This window comes from Rhinatrema bivittatum, chromosome 18 (assembly GCF_901001135.1).
Source record: "Rhinatrema bivittatum chromosome 18, aRhiBiv1.1, whole genome shotgun sequence".
Taxonomy (NCBI): Eukaryota; Metazoa; Chordata; class Amphibia; order Gymnophiona; family Rhinatrematidae; genus Rhinatrema; species Rhinatrema bivittatum.
In genome coordinates, this window is record NC_042632.1 from 42,781,513 (window position 1) to 42,803,743 (window position 22,231).

A 22,231-nucleotide genomic window follows, 5' to 3' on the forward strand; every position below is an offset into this window, starting at 1 on the left:
TGTGCGGCCCACACAGCCACCTTCTCCCAGCCCGCCGGGCCCATTGTCTGCAGACTGTGCGGGGCTTCATTCTAGCCTGCGTGGCTGCTGGAGTGATGCAGGCCCGCCCGTGGCTGCTGGAGTGATGCAGGCCCGCCCGTGTGTACACCTGCTGGCCCCAACGAGCAGCTGCCAGTGCCTGGGAGCTAAGCGAATTATATACATAACTTCTTTTCTGGTTATAATTTGTGTTTTACTATTTTGTTGAAGCTTTTAATAGATAAGTGCAAGAACCTTAGTGGCTCGTTAATATGTCGTAGGGTGTGCTGGAGAGCTTCCTTGGAACAGCTATTGCTGGAGCAGCGTTTTGCCTCTTTTCCGGCCAGCCTCTCGCTATTCTCAGCAGTACGGGACCTGTGCTGGTCTTTGAAAGGCTTCTGTTTAATTTTAGCAGGTAAGTAAGTACTATTTCAACAGCAAACCACCTTAGTGTCCTATGTGTGTCACGTGAGGAAGCACTTCATTTAATAGATGGGAGGATGCTACGGAGAATAACCGCCAGCTCCCATGTTAGACGTAATGGAGATTGGTTCTCAATCATTTAAAAACATTTTCAAAGAGCATTATGAGCCAGATGTAGGCATTTAAGGAAAAGGTTTTTGTCAAAAAAGTGCAAGAAGTGTTCAAGTCATTATGTCTGCACAATTTAGAAACTGTACAGCTTTTGCCTAAGGATTTAGTATCCTGCGACTTCAGGATGCAAAAATTATCCACAGACAGAGTTGTGCAAGCAAAACCTTTAGCAAGACTTGCTTTGGGCAGTGCTGAAAAAGTAAGAAAGAGCTCCTCTCTCACCCCCCCACAACCTTTAGCTAAGTAGGTAGCCACTGCATGCTATCTTTACTAGCTCGGGCTACCTCCCCCAATCCCCCTCAAAGAATCGTCCTTTGCTGCTTTACCACCCGCTATGGTGCTGGACAGATGGACATTTTCAATATATTTCCTTAAGACTGAAAAAAGGGCAAAGGCTCTGCACAATTTGTTGTCTTTCCAAAAGGTGCAATAAGCTGAACTGTAACTCAAAAATTGTGTAAGTTAACGGACTTACAGGCTATTTATACCTTTTTGCCGTGTTTGTGTCTGAAACTCCGATTTGGAAAACGGCATGGAATTTGAAATATTACACACGTAGGACCACAGTCTGGGTCGGTGCACGTCTCCTTTAAAAAAAAAAAAAAAAATGCCAAGATGGTATTATTTCAGGATTTTGTATTTTGTCTGGACTTGAATATGAAAAATGATAGAATTCTTTTTCCTCTTTTTTTTGTGTCAGAGATCACGCCCTCAATTATTTGGAATTTCGATTGTGGATTGGACTATGGGTAGCATTTTTCTGCCTTATTTTGGTTGCCACTGAGGCAAGTTACCTGGTGCAGTATTTTACCCGCTTCACAGAAGAAGGCTTCTGTGCGCTTATAAGCTGTATATTTATCTACGATGCTTGCAAGAAGATGATAAACCTGATGGATTACTTCCCTATCAACTGGGAGTACATTATTAATAATGTGACCCTCTATCGTTGTGCCTGTACTTCACCAAACATAGGTAAGAACAACTTTTTTTTTGATTGATGAATTCCTTTAAGGATCTATTTGTAAGGAGGTTTTTTTGGTTTTTTTTACCCTGCATTCAGAAAGGGAGAAATCCCCGCATGCACAGTACATTCACAGGCGTTTATTGCACCTGCTTCAAAGCAGTACCCACATCCCCCCCCCCCCCCCCCCCCCCCAGGCTGAATTTTTACAGGGAAATGCCACAGGGCGTTTCCCTTTCAAAAATTAATTTGCCGGCCCAGGGATTTTCCCTTAAACATCCACAAATAATTCTGAACAGATTAATAGGTACCTTAGACCGAGGGTTTTCAACTCCAGTCCAAAGGGGTAGAAACAAGTCTGGTTTTCAGAGTAAGCAAGCTGTAATATTCATCTGATGAATATTCATGATTGATATTCTGAAAAGCAGACCCATGCGCCTTAGACTTCCTTCCCCTGAACGCCACTGTGGGAACAGATGTGGAAGGGATGCGTGGAAGCAACAGCTGGAGATCCCTGGGCTAGAAGAAGAAGACACTCATTATTAACACGGGCAACTATCAGATCAGGCCAGTGGAACGTAAGAAATGTGGATCCCACCTTACAGGAACATGTGCTATAGTTGGTGGGGAACCATTAGGTAAAGAAGGCTTCTGAAAATCCTTCCTCATTTAGTTCGTTCCCCTAGACCCATTGCTTTTCTTATTGTCTTTTGTGAAAAGAGAGGCAGATCTTCCCGTCCCTTGCATTCCCTCTGTAATTTCTTTTTTTTTTTTTAGGAACAGCCCCATGATACCTCACTAGCATCCTTCCCCCCTCAGAATGAAACATTTACCACCATAGTCATGGAGCCCGTTTCCACTGGGGCCCTGCTGCTGCTTCAAAAGTAGTCCGTTGATCATTTGCGTGCCAATGCAGTAAAGTCGTTCAGGCCGAGCGCACCGTTAGCCCCCATTTGGATGCACATTTTCTATGCGCTATTTTTACCCCTTACACACGGGCTGATACATGTTAGCCCAGGTTTGGACGCGTGTTTTCGACGGACTAGCTTTAGCGAGTCGAAAACACGCGTCCAACCCCCCTCCCCCCCGAAAATAATAGCGCCCGCAACATGCAAATGCATGTTGATGGGCCTTTTAGTTATTCCCGTGCGATTCAGAAAGTAAAATGTGCGGCGAAGCTGCACATTTTACTTTCAGAAATTAACACCTGCCCAAAGGCAGGAGTTAATTTCGGCCGGCACCGGAAAAGTGTACAGAAAAGCAGAAAAAACTGCTTTTCTGTACACCCTCCGACTTAATATCATAGCGTTATTAAGTCGGAGGCCCCAAAGATTAAAAAAAAAATCTAAAAAAAAAAATAAAAAATCTAAAAAAAAAAATCTGCCCGCTGCCCGCGGGTTGGAAAACAAACTCTCAATTCTGCCGGCGTCCAAGTTCCAAACCCGTGGCTGTCAGCGGATTTGACAACCAACGCCGGTAAAATTAAGCGTAAGCTGTCAAACCCGCTGACAGCCGCCACTTCTGTCAAAAAGGAGGCGCTAGGGATGTGCAAGTGTCCCTAGTGCCTCCTTTTTACAGCGGGCCCTAATTTGCATACCTGGGCTTCCTGAATCGCGCGCCCAGGAGAGTGGCCTGGGTGCGTGCCGGGAGAGCGGGCACTCGCCAGCTCTCCCTCAAAGTTTTCTGTATTGACCCGTTTGGTCGGTAAAGACTGACATAGAAGGAGCAAGACAGACCACAGCCCATCACCTTGTGTTTTCACTCATCCTCATTTATAAAATCCCTTTACATGGTTTTGCCCAATCCTCCCAGTTTATTTATTTCTCGCTTTCTCCACTTAACTGTAAGCGGGTTACAAATAATAACAAAAACAGTCGAAATTACAAGTGTCGGTGTCTAACCCCTGCCCCCTCCCCCGCCCACAAAAAAAGAGAATAGTGTTCCTCTGCCCTAGAAATATAGCAAACCGGCAGAGTCCTACAACAGATCTGGGGGCCATATCTTGGTCATCCTGAACACAAAACTTAGGACTCAGGAAATGCCTGTCCGAGATTTTAATTTTATTCTAGCCAAATCTCCAGTGGGACCTTATTCCACCAAACTGGATCACTGGTAACTGATGAGCAGAATCTAACCGTACCAGTGAAAGTGAGGGTGCCTGGAGCGTAGAGCTCGGGTCAGTGGATACAGAAGCAAAAGCTCCAGCAGGGTTTTTCTTCCATGCCCCAAGCCTCTGTAAACTTAAATGTCCCAGCCTGGTTTTAAAAAAGCAGGCTTTCCACCTTATAAGGGAAGAAAAGTGAAAGTAGATGGGAGAAACGGAGGCTCAGCTGTATGAAATAATGAAAGAGCTGGTGTACTGACATCGGCGAACATTGCGATTCATGGCTTCAAAGTGAATGGTAACATCTTTTCCTTTCTTGCTATTTAACATGTTTTGGTCAATAAATCTTGCTATTCGCTTTTAAGAGAAATCATTATATCTGTTTGACATAAAGCCTGAATATGTTATATTTGCAATCCATTTTATTCAGACTTGTATGTTTGTAGAGCCCAGGTGGCAAACCAAATGTGGAGAAGCAAGGATAATTATAAAAATATCGCTGTTTTCTTGGGTACAGGTAACCATTCAGTATTGAACGAATCCATGACTGAAGTTTACAATAGCTCTGCAAATTCTTCCATTATTATGGTGAGTACCTTGAGCCCTACACACACAGTGCTAATCTGAAATGCTGCATAGCATGGCACGTTACAGCTTGCTGATCTGGAAAGCAATAAATAAGACTGCAAGGCCATCTTTTACCTTCAGAGCGGAATAGCCTGGGCCAGATGGCTAGTGCCTCATACACTTAGGGAATGCTGCTGGAAACGTTTTGTGGCAGGTAGAGAGCGGATCCTGCTGAAGCTCGTACAGAAACTTTATCGTTCTGCAAAACTGCTTTAGAGCACACCACTTTCAAGATCAGATTTAATAAAGAGTAAGAGGAAGGGAAGTAAGGGTTTCCTGATGAAAATCTCAGAACAGGATGTTTATATTTACTGGAATTTTAACTGGAGTGTCCAGGTCGTCTTGTTTCATTTGGAGAGTTTGGGAAACTGATTCCTGCCAATTGTGAGCATCACTTTAAAAACTAGAAATAGTGCATTAGCCTGGCTAATTCAAGTCTTTTTCCATAGAGAGAGTGAATTTCTAGTAGATACTGTGTAGTGCTGTTTCTTACAATGCCTTTTTAATTGAGGAGGCAATTTTTGAAATGTATTACAATTTGCCCATCACAAAGGCCCAATTAAAGATACATAACATAAAATATAAAATATAGTCTGATAAACAATAGTACACAACAAGACCAAAAGACATAGAATTATAGATTCCTTAATATCAAGAGACTTCAATCTCAGTAAAGAATAATTAACACGCAGCCACCCGAGTCAGCCCCCATAAGTAAAACGTTTCATATAAACCAGTCATAACGCATACCATTCCTGGCTTGCAGAAAGTCTACAAAAAACCCCCCCAAAAAAGTCAGTTTAACAATTTATATTCACCATGTGGACCTGCAAGTGAATTTTCTCCAGGGAGTTCCCCCTTTGAAAATCTCAGGGCTTGCAGCCGCACAGGCACTTCACCACCCATGGACTTAGCAGGTGCAAAGGCCGCACTGTAAAGAGCGCACGTGGATTTCACAATGAAATCCCCGTATGATCCCTACTGGCTCTGCCCTTCGCCTGCCTCCGGCTCCTACCCCTATGGAGTGCACAGGTACAGCATGAGCACTTTTACCTTTGGAAGGGCAATGTTTAGATCGTTTTTTTTTTTTAACCTGGGTACCTGTTTAGATTCCAGGAACAGCTGATACAAGAAGCAACACACACTGTACTAGGCAGGAGACCTGCTGCTGAGGCGTTGGCAGGTTATCCTGGGATCCCCTTATACAGTCAGGACGCTGATGAGGTCAGAGGGCAACGCGGGACCTTTCAGGCCTTGGACCCTTTAAATAGCACTGCGCGCTGCATGCACGCGTTGCATAGGGAGGCCTTAGGGAGGAGCGATATCGTGGCAGCATTCAGCTGTTGCGCACTGCTCTCTGCAAAGAGATGCTGGCAGTGCCTGGGGTGAATGCAGCAGCTCACAGGGCATCCTGACAGCCTCCAAACATAAGACCAGAAACCGGGGGGGAGGGGGGGGGCAATCCTTCTGTAGGAACTGGTGCCGATAGAAATCTCAAAATTGTACAAAGCCTCAACAGTCCCAATCTACTCCCTTGATCTTCTCTCCTTCTGGTCAGTCCACCTGGGAGATAGCAAAAGACCCAAATCACATGCTAGGGGGAATTTTTATAGTCCCCTTAAGCCTTCCCACAGAAAGGAGGGGATAGCTGCAAAGGAGGATCCCCAAAAATTGCCTACCCCCCTACTCTGCCTGAAAATTAGAGCAATGAGTTAGTGACAGGAATAGCTGGGTCACAGCTGCCTTCCCGCCACCCCCTGCCTCGCCCATTCTTTGATGCGGGTAAAAAATGCCCACCCTGGGAACGGGGAGGGGACAATTTTCATTGGGGTTTTTTTTATGTGGGGAAACGGCTGTTTACTGGCATTTAGACGCTATGCAGATGACCCTAGCAGTGAGGTGCACTTTCAGAGCTGTCGGTGCGACACGCTTGCACAGCGTGCATAGACATGTATTGCCCGAGTCTAGTGCTGCAAATAATTAGAGTCATTTAAAAATGCCCTCACCCCACCCCCCCCCCCCCATCTTATTGTTCTTGCCAGATGCATCAAGAGTTTGTAAACTGGTCCCAGCTGACGAAGAAAGAATGCTTGAAGCTCGGAGGCCATCTGGAGGGAAACAGCTGTAACTACGTACCTGACGTCACCCTCATGTCCTTGATTCTCTTCTTTGGGACGTTCGTTTGCTGCACATCACTCAAGCACTTCAAAGCCAGCAGATACTTCCCTGCTTCTGTAAGTGTTTGGCCCTGCATTTCTTGGCACTTACGGATGGGCCTCTGGGGTCGTTTTCTGCTGTCATTTACCCCGTTACCATGCATAGATCAGTCTAACGAAGAAGAAAAGTCCAGAGCTTGGAGAAAAGTGGGAGACCTTCTAGCACTGGCATGTTATTAAAAAATGGCAAAACAGCACAAATTCGCTGAGGGCTCTGGTGCAGAGAGGAAAATGGGCAACTGCTTTATATCACCCAGAAGACTTTGCTTCTTCAGTGTAAGCGCTCCCCGATTATTAGTATTGAGGGTAATTTTTGAAGAAGCAGTAGTGCTTGCAGGCTGGTGAGGGGGAGGGGGGGGGCATTAACCTGCAGGTTAAATCCATGAAAAGAGCAGGTGCGGGGAGCAATGTCCCTTCTAACTTTTTCCAGGGTGTGTGTCGATGTGCCCTGCCGTCGGGCACACAACGCTTGCACATGAGCAGTAGGATGGAAAGGGCGGTGGGAAGGGGTAGAAGAGCGGCCACCACTTACTGCTGCCACCAGCCCACCACCAAGGACCCACCTTCTGCCTTTCTCCTCCATTCTCTCCACCTCTCCCTTCTCAGCTTACATCTCTTTTCTCTTCCTCTTCCACTCCTCCCAAGCTCGTCTTGCATCTTTCAGCTCTCACCTACCTTTCCATTTTCCTCTCTCCTAGCCTTGCATTTTTGTCTTCCGCCTCCTTCTGCCTCCTTCCTTGTTCCTCCATCCACACACCACCCATATCCATAAAACATCTCCATTTCCATTCTTAACCCTTGCCATCAATTGTCGTCCATTTCCCCCATCCCCAGAATCTGCCCTCCTGCCTCCTGCTCCCCCATCCCCAGCAGATAAACAATGGCTTAATGGGAAAGAGACAGCATGAATTTAACAAAGGGAAGACTAGCAGTCTTTGAAGGTATAAATAAGAAGACAGATAAGGGTGAACCAGTCGCCAAGGTGTTTCTGGATTTTTAGCAGGCATCTGACAAAGTCTCTCATGAAAGGATTCCTCAGTAAATTAAAAAGTCTTGAGATGGGAGGCAGTGACTTATTGTGGACTGGTAATGGGTTCAAGGATAGGACCTAGCGTGGGATTATATGATCAGTTTCCCCAAAGGACAGAATGCTCCAGGGATCTGTACTGGCACCTGTGCTGTTTAACAAATGGCATTAACGATCCTCGTGGAGAGGATCACAGGAGAGCACAGCGGCAGGAGCCCATTTCATCGCTCCTCCTTGCGTGCCGGCCCCCGCAAGCGTGTTCAAAATTCAATGGGCTGGTACTGCCCGCATGACCGATCTCGCGCGTCGTGAGTCATGAACACGCTTGCAAGGCCGGCACGCAAGGAAGAACGGAGGAAGCGGGCTCCTCGCGTCCCCTTCGGCTCTCACGGGTCTGGGCCGTGTGCATGCCGAGGTGTACATGAAGAACTCTGTGCGGCCGTGTGTATGCGTGCAACATTGGTGGGGGCTTTCAAAATGACATCATCCTCCACTCTTGTTTTCTTGGGCCCTGTCCTAGCCCTATCCTTGGCGCTGCTTGTTTTCCCCATGGGGAAAAGCGCTGTGCTGTTGGCAGGGCACACGCTTTTTCTCGCTGAGGGCCAGGGGCAAGTTTGAAAGGGGGTGAGGGGTTCCATTGGGAAACACAAGTTTATCTACGGAAATCCCTTTCAAAAATTGCCCCATTATCAATCAAGAACTATTTGTGTTAATGCTGAAGGAATATCTGTAAGGATTTTTATTAAGGCGCCCGTTTATTAGATTAATGAAAAGGAAGATTGAATGAAATGGCACTGGTGTGGGCCTTTGGTCACTCAGGCTTTCCTCTCTTTCTGTGGGTCTGGGAAAACACCTCAATGGATCCAGCCCTTTGTGTAATATGCATTTTCCCCTTCTGTCGGAGGCACCGCGACTTAGGAAAAGAAAGTGGTATCAGTCTGGCAGGCAACAGCTGTTAGCTATTTACACTGCATAACCTTAAATGTACAAACCCAGACCCCTTAGGTAGAATGGGAACAACTATCAGCTTAGCAGAAGCTTGCACATCACCTATAAATCTTTCTATAAAATAATTTATGTTTTTTTGTTATATTAGGTTCGGAAGCTGGTAAGCGATTTTGCCATTATCATGGCCATTCTCATTTTCTGTGGAATCGACGCGTTCTGTGGCTTGGAAACTCCCAAACTGATTGTGCCCAGCGAGTTTAAGGTTAGAATATTTTCAGTCTGATTGTATTTTTTTTTTTTCATCTACAAGGTCCGAATGAATATAAAAATAAAGAAAGGTTCCAGCCGGGGAGGATGCTGTTGTGACAGGGTTCTGCCAGCAGGTGGCAGAGCACGGTCCTGGTACGCTTCCCGGGCTGTGCCAAGCTTGCTGTGGAAGGGGTAGGAAGCGAGTCCAGCTTCTCTATTGTACCAAGGCTAAGAGTCGGACGAGCCTTGGGAAAGCGTCTCGTCGTCCCTACGGCACACTAGCACGTCCGAAGGGAGGCGAGGAAGCTTTGAGTCTTTCTTCTCATCCGTAGAGGGTGGGAACGGATCCAACACAGGGGTCATGGGAGGAGTCATCTCTACTGGACTCGGTGGGTGGTGAGCTATCCAGTGGGCCCAGCTCCTGTCCTTCTTTCTCAAACCTAAAATGTGTGCTTCAGCGACCTTAGGACAAACTCCTCTGGCATAAGGAGAAAGACCGCCCATAGCATTCAGTTTACCGTTTGGAGTGTGGTTTTTCCAACTGGGCTGTAACTTTTTATTTTCTCTATATCAAGTGGTTCTAAGATTCTTGTTTGGGAACCACAGGCTTTTGGTTCTGTAGGGTGATTTCAGGTGAGGGAAAAGGATGATGCCTTCACAAGGAGGGCTTCACAAGAAAGGACCTGGAGCGAATCTTGAACGTTCATTGGACGATGCGTGCCGAGGGGGTTACAGATGCATGCATAAGGAATGAATCTTTCTAGAATTTCACGGTCATTGTGGTGGCACTTCTTGTCTGCGAACATGGTGGGACATTTTGAAAAGGGAAACGACCTGGGTGATTTCCCCTTGGAAATGAGCACGTGCAAAGCGCACGCAGTAAAAAGCGCTGGTGATGAGCTTTGGCCCTGCTATTTGCTCAGGCAGCCATGCAGAGATGGAATAGCGCGTGAGCGTTTGAAAATCAGACGTACATGCACTCTTTCACGCCCACAGTCCAAACGCACCTTAAGGAGCACTTCTTTCTCTTATGGCTAAAAGTGCTCAAGCCGTAGAAACCAGTGCGTACATCTGATCACGCAAAGGAAATAAATGGCTTTTAAAATGATCTTTCAGAGGTAGGAAATAGGCCTGCATTTTATTTGGTAGTCTGATGCATGAGTAAATGTAACGCCCTGAGCAATGGAGGACCCTTGGTGCTAGCGAGCAAGCCCACTAGGCCCACACCAACAGCCGACAGATGAGCCCTGTGGCAAGACCGGCTGGAGCTTTGCCTATACCAGCTGTCTCCCCCTCCAATTAAGGAGTGGACTGGGAGGGAACTTCCCTACCCCCTACTCTAACCTCCCTTCCCCTTCCCCTCTCCTCCCCAACCACTAATTCCTACCTTTTCCTTGTTTTTTTTTTTGTCTTCCAACTTACTTCAGGGCCCAACCTGAAGTAGGTTGCACGCACTGGCACCTGAGGCTCTGGGACAGCGATCAATGCCGCTGTCCTGGCCCGCCCCCTCCCCGACCTGCCCCTCCCTGCCCAGAACACCCCCCCCCCCCCAGCCCACCCCTTGCAGGAAGGCCCGCCCCTTGCATACCTGTAAATTTTCACAGCAAAACTGCCCGCATCAAATTGCAGGTGTAATTGTCGGGGGGGAGGGATCCAGCCAGCTTGCACGCGCACATTTGCTTGAAAAATTGGAGGAGTGTCCACGCGTGACAGTTCGCAAATTTCCGTAAGCTCTTAGAAAATTATCTCCTAAATCTCTATAACATGTAGGGCTCTTAATCACAAAGCCTGGAGATTAAAAGAAAGAAGCAAGAATGTCCAGCAAACCTTTGAAGTTTATTAAATTGTATTTCACTTCCCTTCAGCACCATGGGCTGGGCAGCTCCTCTGATGGACAGGCAGCCGTACTGAAGTCAGTAATGCTTTTCAAAGCTTTGAAACATGCTTAAAAAAAAAAAATGCAACGAAGCATTGTTATCTTCCAGTGGGGAGTGAGTCAGAAGTAATGTTTTATTTTTCATCCAGATCTCTTATGCGGTTGAAAATAGATCATCAACGCCTATAAATAAAGACAAGAAATACCCTTGAGACAGATTCCTTACCGGAATCAAAACATGTGCCAGGCTATTTTCTTACCAGAGAGTTTTTGTTAGCAGCTGTCGGCCATTGAAGGTTTCTCTGTATTCTGTGTTTGACCTGATGAGTCAAGCAATTGTTTTAACCTTTTCACCTCTGATGCCCATTCAGGGCCTGGTTCACTAGGGATGTCTTTCCCATGCTGTGTCTATGGGAAAAAAAAAAAGCTTTGTCAGTCAAGCCCTTAATGTTTTGGTCATATAATTCATAAAGTACCTGCATGAGTTTTTGCTGTTTTGGTACTAACATAGTTTTAAAATTAGTTCTTTCCTCTAACTTCATATATTTTGATTGATTTATTCCAAGGATCCAAGCAAACTACCCTACATCCTCTGACTTGCATAAATCATTGTCTTATGTACTAATTTATCTGTTCCAACTGAATATTATTGTCTGTTTTTATTTTATGCACACTTTGGGGGCAATTTTGAATAGTCCTTGGTGTTGTAAACTAATGCCTACTTATAGATCTGAGGGCGATAATTTCAACCAGGGCAATGGATCTGGATAAATACCTATTTACCCAGGCAAATCATGCTGACAGTTGTCCTCTGTACGGTGTTACATTTTTTTCTGTGGTCAACAATTGCCTGCACTTGCTTAATAAGCATGCTCTAAAGGCAGCATCCAACTCCGGTCCTCAAAGGCTGCAAACCAGTCTGGCTTTCAGCATACCCCTTATGAATATGTGTGAGAGAGATTTGCATGCACTGCCTCACCCTCATGCAAATACATCTCATGCATGCTCACTAATATCCTGAGAGCCGGACTGGTTTGCAGCCTTCAAGGCCTGCAGTCGGACACCATTTGTTTGACTCATTACATCATTCATGTTATGATGTTATCCCTTATTAATCTCATTTATTAACTTGTGAAACATGAATACATTAAAGGACTCGGGATGTATGACCATTGTTACACCCCCTTTTCTCATGACAGTTATGTGATTTAGGGTTCCTTCACTAATATGTATTTATTGCAAAAGGAAGTGTGTATTATGATTTCCCTCTCTACTTAGCTTCCTAATTCATTTAGCTATAAAAGAGTGAGTGATCCTCTGCCTATACTTTTCTTTAATATTTAATCAGAACAATAAAGTTGCACGGAACCATTTGACACTAAGCAAGAGCTTATCAAAGTTTTGCTCCATTGATTTTCTTACTGGAAGGACTGGGGTATTTTCATTGATAAATCTGGAGCGATTTTTGCATTGGTACCAAGGCTTGATAAATTCTCTTGTAAGAATACAAACATTGCTTTTATACTGTTCTGCATTGGCAGGCAGACCAATATTCCTATAATCTCAGTGATATGTTTGTGTAGCAATTCAGAGCACCTAACATTTTAAAATATTTATGCTATTTTATGGTCTTCTTCTAAAGCCAACAAACCCTAGCCGAGGATGGATTGTGTTTCCATTTGGAGGAAATCCATGGTGGATGTATCTGGCCGCTGGTGTTCCCGCTATTTTAGTCACTATCCTATTGTTCATGGACCAGCAGATCACAGCTGTCATCCTTAACCGCAAGGAATTCAAGTTACAGGTCAGTTCCGCTTCCCTTGGATTTTAGGATAATTCTAGGCGACAGATTGAGATCAGGGTCCGTTTTCTCCAGGCAATGATGGAGAACTTGTGTGGCAGCTCCATTGCCTACTCACTCCTGTAGTTTTGTCTTCCTAAGGGCCTGATTTCTGAAAATTAATGTAGAAAGCAGTTGCTGAAAAAGACATGCTGGTGCGCAGATAACATTGCGCTAACCTTGCTATCAGGATGCAAAGCTTGAGCAAAATGAGTTGCTTCTTAACTATGAACCTGCCTAACATTTAGGGGCCTGTGTACTAAGCCATGTTAAAGCCAGCACGATAACATGCATTATCAGCTGGGTTTTTTTTAAGACCAAAAGTCCATCTGGCTATTAATGCCTGAGGTACGAAACTCATGAAATACAGACCATGGTGCCATTAAAATGGCTGCATTAAACTACATAGGATCGAGGTTGTGTTATGCATTAAAGTTATCACAGCCATCCATGCACTGCATTGTTCACTGCAGCCTGTGTTAACCGGCTCCAGGGGACCTGGCGCAGAGAAGAGAGAGAGGGTGCCCGCCAATATGGGGACTTTTGCTTCACCCCACTGTGGGGCCTCCCAGCTCATATCCCCTGAAACATCTAAGGGCCTTCATGCCCTCCTTGTTTCCCCCCACTCCCACAATGGCTTCTGGGCATCCCACTTTCCATAATGTCCCCTGAATCTTGAAGGTCCGAGAGTCGGCGATACCATACTGATTCTGATGTTGCTGCCATCAGACTGAAAACAGCCCCACCCCTGCCAGGGAAGATTCAAGAGACATTTTTGGAGGTAAGCCTTGGGTCTTGGAGGGTGGGGGTGGATCCAGAGGACCTTTTGGTTTTGTGTGGAGGTATGGGCAGGAGATGGTACTGCTCAGGAGGGCTCCCAGAGGATCTTTTTGTGTTGCAGGGGGTGTGAGATATTGGGGGATGGGAGATTTCAGACTCGGAGGGATTCATTTGTGTTTGGGGGCCGGGGCAGTGCCGCATGTTTATACAGGAAAGCGGCAAAAAAGCTAACAATACCTCCTGAGGTACAGCTATCTTGCCTGCTTTCGGTGGCCTGCGATATTAATGCTAGAAAGTACATCTAGCATTAATACCTAATAAGGCTATTTACATGTTTTTAGAGGCTCATTTTTCTATGGATGAGCATGCAAATAATGTGCATTAACATGCTTAGTACATGGATGTTACCTGTCACCGGCATTACAGCTATTGCTTATTAGCCATTTATATACTGTATATCTACTATGAGTCATTATGAGGTCTATATTCAAAAGCCATTTAGAGGGATAAATGAAAAGTTATCCCTCTAAATCGCTACCTGGTGATATTCATCACTGTATGCGGCTAAATAAGTCTGGGGTTGGCGGGAGGTATTTCTGGGTGAAGCAGCCGCATGAATTATGTGGCTAACTCCGCTTAACCTATGCAGCTAATTCTGGTCAGGTCATAGGGCTATCCTAAAGTTAGCTGGTCAGACATAACAGGATATGTCTGTTCGGCTAACTAGCCGGGCCGCACAGTGGCTGAAAATGGACCCCTATATGTCTATGTCCACGTATTAATATTTAATGTGCTCTACACCATCTTCAGTAATAATTTTTCAAAAAGGCAGATAATAAATAATAATTAATAAATATGACACTAATATAGTGCCAGTTACACAAATCTCACCAGTCTGAGCCAGATTCTCAAGCAGTTTTGCGGCACTGGGCACTTTAACTGCTGACAGCACATTGCAGGCTCTGGTCTATGAGTGATTACACATCGTCATAGTCGCCAGCTCCTTGAGCATCCCCAGTATGAAATCTGCCTCTCGCGCCACCTCCTCTCCTCTCAGCTGCCGTGGGCCTGGGAGATTAGGAAGGTGATGCGGGAGGCAGGTCAAACACCCCTGGTATCCACGCAGGCAGCGTCTGTGCATATCGTGTTGGCGGAGGTCCTCTGTATGTTGCAGCTGGAAAGTTTGTCTATGGAGATATTGAAGTTTGGTCTCTTTTCAGAAAGGGGCAGGTTTTCATCTGGATTTTTTCTGTGTGGCAGTCCTCATCATTGTCACGTCACTGATGGGCCTCCCCTGGTATGTGTCGGCAACGGTTATCTCTCTAGCCCACATGGACAGTCTTAAAATGGAAACAACAAAATCTGCTCCAGGGGAACAGCCCAAATTCTTGGGAATCAGGTAAAAAACCCCAAACGTATATTTAAAGATTTGTATCCCTACATTCCAAAGGGAAGAAGGATTATGAGATCACCATGTGGGTGCCCCTCACCCACCCATAATTTTGGGGCCAATATTCCAAAAAAGCTGAGCTCCTAAATTTAGGCTCCTGCGTTAGGGTCTTAGATTAACACAGTTTCAGCCAAATCTAGGAGCCTATGTTTTTTGCCAGACCTCTGGTATGCAGAAACCTTTCCTGACAATGTATGTGCATATGGTTGAATTTTACAATGTATGTGAATAAATCCAAATTGCTCCTCAGCTCCGCCCCCAGGAATTCCTCCGCTCAGACTGGGTAAACTTCCATGTAAGTTTACTTGTGTCCTGGGAAGACAATTTTTTTTAAAGTTAATTTTGTATGTGAATCACTGTTTACCCATGAAAATGCTTTTGAAAAATTAGCCTCCCTATTTACTACTGTTATACATTTATATTGTGCTATGTCTATTCATCGCTATAAATTTGTATATATATATATATATATATATATAAAATTTATTCAAATTTGATATTCTGTCCTTTCATAGACCACAAGGCAGATTCAATAAATCATATCGCAATCAGAATACATAAACATTTCACATTGTAACCTAATAGCTAAAAACAATAAACATTAAAATCATATCTCCCTAAACCCCACATATCTGTTATAATAATATTCAGCTGCTATCCATCTGGGAAACACTGACATTATGCGGCCATTGTTGGTACTGCAAGCTCTAAGCAATGATACTGACACCTTGTGGTCAGGGTTGGTACTGCAGCTTTTTGCATTTCCTGAACAAATTCTGAGTATTATTATAATAGATAGGCAGCTACTGTCTGTTTTGAACATGCATGCACATGTAGTGATGGACCATAGGACCACAGATGGTCAGACTATGGCTTTGGGCTGCATCAGCGAGGGCCATATTGGTGGAAGAAGCACTAGGGTGGGGAGAGTGAGTGATGCTGAGGTGGTACATGACAATTCCAGCACCCATCAGCACCAGCAGAAACAGGTCACATCAGGTGTGCTGGCAGTGGGTGGTGGTGGTGGTGGTATGAAACTTGGTGCTATGGTGGGAATGGGGAAGGGGTGTGGTATGGTGGTGCTGATGAAAATTGAGCACATTGTGCTTTGCTGGCAGTGTGAGATTTCAGCTAGTGTGCCACGGAGGTGGTGCCAGGTGCCCTGGGAGCTACATGGACCACAGAGGTTAAGCAGCAGGGGTTTATATGATAGAAATACATTCAGTAGATGGGACATTTACAGATGTTCTGCTTACTTTGCAATGATACCTATTGTTTACAGGGAGCAAAGAGTAACTGGCCTGCTTGTCTTTATCCTCACTGGCATTTCAGTCTTTTTGTCACCTATTCTCAAGGTAACATATTTTAGTTTCTTCTCATTTTATTACCAATGTGACATCAGTATTGAGACTTTATTGTAAATCATTGTTATTGTATTAACAAGACCAACTCTGACCATTGTCCAATATTTGTAAAAATGTAACCAGCAAATAATAGTAATTGAACATATAAAAATTCTTAAGAGTATATGAAACATCTTTGGTCATGAGGAAGATGCTTCTGTCATTGATATAATGAACTAAATATTGAGATTTTACTGACGAGATCTATGGCACTGTCAGATACATTTATTATCTGCAGTTTTTGAAAATGCAAAACTATGCACATTGTTGCCTCCCGTGACCTAACCTTGCCTATGTTATGAGCAGCCCTGTTTTTCCAGTGGCCAAAAATTATGAGCACTCATGTACATCTACCCGTGGAAAGGGCGGGCAATTATGAGACAAGACAAACTGTTTTACCTGGATAAATTGCCTTTTAAAATTAAAAAAATATATATTGGGTGACGTGAAAAGAGAAATTAAGATGAACTCCTTTGCCTTCAACTGGGTCCTGAGGCACAAAAAGATATAAAGGGACTTTCCTAGACTCACATAGAGGGTCTGTGGTGGAGAGAAATCTGGGAAATATCCCAAGATCTCTCCTGACTCACAATCCAATGCTCTAATCACTAGAGTACTCCTCATCTGGAGGGTTCGCTTTTAATTTCCTTTTCATCCATGCAAAAGCTACAGCTCAGCTTTCATTTCACTACTGTGCTGTTACAATGTTCACGTTCAGTCATTTCTCTAGATTAGATGGATCTTCTTTCTGATCCGCTGCACCAAAACCTCTGCGTCAATGAGAAAATCATTGCTTCCTTAATTTGCCTTGCTCTACTAGTCCAAGGAGAAGGAAAAGCCGCAAAATGTAAACAGTTAACATTATGAGCATCTAATTACGTCTGTTTACATCTTTGATATAAATATTGCTGTACCTATGTAAAGCAGTAATTGGCAAAGCAGCCAGCAGGTGTGATCGGGGAGAATGGGCCCAGGAAAGGAAGAAAGATGCAGATTCACAGAGTAATTTCCAAAGTTGTTTTACCCACGTAAAAAAAAACCCCTGATGAAAGTTGCCGACCTCTCTCCCCATCCCCCAATCCCACCTCACCACGAGAAGAAGCACCCACGGGTTCACAGCACGGGTATCTTTACCCACATCCGAAAAAGGGTCGGAGAAAGACCGGAGGAGGGGGAGCGAGCCCTGGGCCTTAATTCTGAAAGCCCCGAGTGTGCTTTTGGTGGGCCCATTGGACCTACTGTTCCCTCCTCTCCCAGCTCGACTTTCGAAAGGGAAACCCGATGGGAAAATTTCCCTCTGGAAATGTGCTTGCAGTCCCGCGGGCACAACCTGTCTGCAGGACTGCCAGCCCTTTTAGCCATTTAAAAATGTCCCCCCTTCAAAGTTGATTCTATGGAAAATAAAAAAACAAAAACCAAAACCCTTTAGAGAATGTGCACAAAACCTAACTTACTGATTTTATTTTTCTGTGTGGCCAGTACATTCCTATGCCTGTGCTGTATGGAATCTTCCTTTATATGGGGGTGACTGCGCTTGGCAGCCTACAGGTGAGTAATATCCACAACAAAAAAAATCGTGTAGACACTGTAGTTGCTATTTTTTTTAAATACTTGTACAGTTTACTCAGTCAGATTTCTCTCTAAGACAGTGACATAAAAAAAAAAAGAAGCTGTTAACTGAAAGGGAGTGAAGAAAATGGCTTGTGGGGGTCATTCCCCGCCTTCTGACCTTGGGCATTGCCTCAAAAGCATCCTTCTGCTGGTCAACAGCAGGGAAGGAAAGGAAGCGAGGCCACGCAGGAGGGGGATGGGTGGTCATTTTCACAGATCCAAAGATGATTTTTTTTTTTTTTTAAGGGGCCCTAGTAGCTCTGGAGTGACATTCGCCCTGCTCGAGACAAAAACAGGGAGCTGTGCCGCGACCCTGTTGTTGATTCCATGACACGATGGGGCCGCTCCTGAAGGAAGACTCATGGCCCCTGAGGGAAGAAGGAGCAAAAGATGATGGCTCTTGGGGGCAACACCAGTGCCGACCAAACGTCAGCACTGAAGTAGAGCTCTTCAGGGAGCTGCATCTTGGTCCTTGATGTAATGGGCCTCTGCAGTAATTTATCCTACTGGTCATACTGGCCTACTGACTTTTTATTGGATTTGATTAATTTGAGTGATTTTATGTTGGTTTGATTATATACCTTATGAACTGTTAATTGTCTGTTATTCTTCGTTCTGTGGGATGCTGGTTATGATATACTTTTTAAATATTTTGCTGATTGATTTCATGTTTTTATACGCCATTATTTGCCTCACCTTGAGTCTTTAGGAATGGCAAGCAAACAATTGCAAAATAAACAACTCCTCTCTAGTGAGACTCTGATGGGATGGACTAAGGTGCAAGGGCCTTGGAAGAAAAATGTGTGACGTCCTTTTAATATTTCATTACAGTTCATGGAGAGATTGCAGCTGCTCCTCATGCCAGCAAAGCACCAGCCCGATCTCATATACCTTCGTCATGTCCCCTTGCGAAGAGTCCATTTGTTTACGTTCATTCAGCTCCTGTGCTTGGTTGTGCTCTGGATACTCAAGTCAACGGTTGCTGCCATTATCTTCCCTCTGATGGCAAGTCTTTCCTTCCACGTGCAGAAGTGGTACACAAAAGTGCTGTGGTGACAATAAGTGTAGTTATATGAACTATATAAACGGATTTTCTAGAGCCCCTTATGCCAGGCCATGGTTGTGTGAAGTTGAGCAGGTGAGGGATTGGAAAAGGAGACAACCAACAAAGGGAGAGAAAAAACAGTAAGGTCTTGGTTTGCTTTAAAATTTCTTTTTCTGAATCAAATGCCTCTCTATCGCTCCATGGTGAGACCGCACCTTGAATACTGTGTACAATTCTGGTTGCTGCATCTCAAAAAAGATATAATTGCGATGGAGAAGGTACAGAGAAGGGCAACCAAAATGATAAAGGGAATGGAACAGCTCCCCTATGAGGAAAGACTAAAGAGGTTAGGACTTTTCAGCTTGGAGAAGAGAGGGCTGAGGAGGGACATGATAGAGGTGTTTAAAATCATGAGAGGTCTAGAACAGGTAGATGTGAATTGGTTATTTACTCTTTCGGATAGTAGAAAGACTAGGGGGCACTCCATGAAGTTAGCATGTGGCACATTTAAAACTAATCGGAGAAAGTTCTTTTTCACTCAACGCACAATTAAACTCTGGAATTTGTTGCCAGAGGATGTGGTTAGTGCAGTTAGTATAGCTGTGTTTAAAAAAGAATTGGATAAGTTCTTGGAGGAGAAGTCCATTACCTGCTATTAAGTTCACTTAGAGAATGGCCACTGCCATTAGCAATGGTAATATGGAATAGACTTAGTTTTTGGGTACTTGCCAGGTTCTTATGGCCTGGATTTTCCACTGTTGGAAACAGGATGCTGGGCTTGATGGACCCTTGGTCTGACCCAGTATGGCATGTTCTTATGTTCTAAATAAACCTCAAAATGTTCAAGATTTGTTTTGATTTTGAAATTAAAACTTTCTTTCAAATCTTGGATTCCCATATTTTTCCCCCACCTGCATTTTAGCATCATCTTATGTCATGTGGGGCCATTAACTGTGCTACAATGACCTTTTCCCAAAAATGTTTTACAGTAGATTTTCAATAATCGGTCCAGCAAAAGGAGCAGGATCTATCCATGTAATTAGTTAGTTTTGAAAGCAAAAAGGATAAGCAACTCTTGAAACCTTGATAATGCTTTGAGTTGATTTTTTTTTTTTTTTCGTGGTTCAGCTTCTGGCGCTGGTGGGGATACGGAAAGCACTAGAATGTATTTTCTCTCTATATGATCTAAGCTGGTTGGATGATATCATGCCAGAAAAAGAGAGGAAGGAAGAAGAAGATGAGCCAAAAAAACAGGAAATAGATACAAGTGACAGCGAGGATGTAAGCAAATCATTTCTATTTATTTTTTTTAATATAGTTCTTAGGAAGGATCTTTATTAGATGACTGGGAAAGGCATCTGAAGATCCAAATTTAGAATGAGAAAAATGTGGCTGTGGCATGCAAATAATCATTACCTATATAATAAATATGTATACTATGGTAAGAAAGCTTGTTCCAGAACTGCCAGGTATTGACTTCCTTGTATAGATGCAAGGTACAATTTAGAAATTGGGATGGGTAAGGGCTTATCACAAGTAAGACAATAAGAGATGAATCTTAAAACATGTGCTTGGGCGCACATGTGCACGTGCTTGCCAGCGCACGTACATAGATGTGGCAATTTTATAACATAAGCGCATATATTTGTGTGTATAAGCGTGCGTTATAAAATCAGCTGTACACGCGTGCATGTGCATGCGATTTCATACTGATGCATGCTTGTGCATGCAAATGCCACCTTGAGTGTGTAAGTGGGGGGAATTTTAGTAGCTACATGTACCGATGCAATAGCCCTTTTTCCCAATTTGCTCCCAGTTCGCCCCAGTAAAGGAGAGGACTTCCTAACCTCCCAAGCTAACTTGCCTCCCTTTTTCCCTATTAGCCCCAACCCTTAAAACCCTGCCGACTAGCCTTGGTTTTTTTGGTTACATGACTTAATATGCCATCCATAGCAGAAGTAAAGTTATGAGGTAGGGGACCCTGATGCGCGCTTGTGCACATAAATACTTACGTGCTGACTTCATTTTACAGACTCTGCCCGTCAGGCCCCGCCCCTTTTTTATTTTTATGATTTATGCATGTGGTGCGAGACACACGCAGACCCGTGCGGGTTTTAAAATCCTTGTGGCGCGCACCGTGTCGTCACGCGCACATCTCCCGGCTTCGGCGCACATAGGGGTTTTAAAATCGACCAGTGAGGCCTGGGATTCTTTGCAATCTGTTAAATATCACATGAAAGGTTTTTATTTCTAAGACAATCTGCAACAAAAATGGGCAGTTCTGCATTTGTACGCTTATGCATTTGGCTAACTGTTATCTGTTTGTTTGTTTCTTATAGTCAGAACTAATGTACCAGGAAAAAGGGCCAGAGATAAATATTTCAGTGAATTAGATACTTTTTGAAAAGGTGTTGGGACAAGCAAGAGGTAAGCAAGCTTAAATGCACGAAAAGAGCTTTTGCACTGGGAAGGAATCGCGTCTCTAGCCTTTGTTCAAAAAAAGCATAACAAGAGTACGAACCATGTCGCAGAATAGACACTAGTAAGCAAAGATGCTGCGAGATACGCTTTTAACACTCAAAGTCGGTTTAATTGTTGTGCTGGTATTCTCTTCCAACTCCCCCCCCCTGAAAATCACACAGAGCATTTCAAGTTCTCCAGCCAGCAGGCAGCCAAACGGGAAGTTTCTTCCGAAATGGAGCCCGTGCGTGCTGCTGCTAATCCAGCTGGGGTCAGAGGACCTCAACGACAGAAATCCAAAGCTGAGTTCTTACTTTGATGCTTGGATCTGTACTTTCTCTGAACTCCAGTCTTAGACACGGCAGGCTGCTGAGGAAAGCTGAGGCAGGCCTAGGTGACTTAGAGGCCAGAGGGAAAATGGTATGTGTGAGGCATAGGGACCAACCTTTTTGAAAATGATTGGGGTCGGTGAACTCAACACATATTACAGCACCCCCAACCAACAAAAAAAGAAAAAAAACAAACCACAGTGGGTCATGAGTGTGAATGATATGAGGGAGACTCCCGTGGCCACAACAAAAGCTAGGGAAGCACCCAGAGTCCCACCAGTCACTCTCCCCAGCCCCAGTTCATCCCTACCAGTCTCCTCCCCATGCATATAATACTCTCCCCCACACCCACCACTCTCTCTCAGCACCCCCTTTTCTCTCACATTCTCCTAATCCCTTCTTTCCTCTTCCCTATCTTATCCTCTTTTCCCCCTCCCCTTCTTACTCTGCACTTTTTAAATTTTCCCCCTCATTCATGGGCATTTGCTGACTTTCATATTTGGGGGCAGGGGAGTTAATACCCTTCTGCATGCTTCATTCTCTACATCCCTTACGCCTGCTCTGCTCCCCATTTCCCCTTGACCCGCCCTTCTCTGCTCCCCTCTCAGTTCCTTTTCTCATCCCTCCACTCCCAGCAGATTCCTCCTCACGCCTCATTAGCCAGCTCCCATCCTCTGCTCGCTCGCTTCACCC

At 44.6% G+C, this 22,231-nt stretch overlaps 1 protein-coding gene across 2 annotated transcripts in view; it reads left to right on the top strand.

The window, feature by feature from the left end:
• Positions 1–22,231, top strand: part of LOC115079831 (electrogenic sodium bicarbonate cotransporter 1-like) — a 47,390-nt gene that overhangs the window by 18,709 nt on the left and 6,450 nt on the right. The window contains exons 10-21 of one of the 2 annotated variants that reach the window (XM_029583722.1): positions 300–433; positions 1,313–1,584; positions 4,195–4,265; positions 6,347–6,538; positions 8,644–8,757; positions 12,263–12,424; positions 14,461–14,639; positions 15,973–16,045; positions 17,573–17,641; positions 18,536–18,709; positions 19,878–20,030; positions 21,089–21,176. In XM_029583722.1, the coding sequence (XP_029439582.1) occupies positions 300–433; positions 1,313–1,584; positions 4,195–4,265; positions 6,347–6,538; positions 8,644–8,757; positions 12,263–12,424; positions 14,461–14,639; positions 15,973–16,045; positions 17,573–17,641; positions 18,536–18,709; positions 19,878–20,030; positions 21,089–21,142 (1,647 nt within the window). In that variant the 3' untranslated portion in view covers positions 21,143–21,176. Of the gene's footprint in view, positions 1–299; positions 434–1,312; positions 1,585–4,194; positions 4,266–6,346; positions 6,539–8,643; positions 8,758–12,262; positions 12,425–14,460; positions 14,640–15,972; positions 16,046–17,572; positions 17,642–17,950; positions 18,710–19,877; positions 20,031–21,088; positions 21,177–22,231 lie in introns of those variants that run through there. The other variant, XM_029583723.1, reaches the window with a different exon arrangement.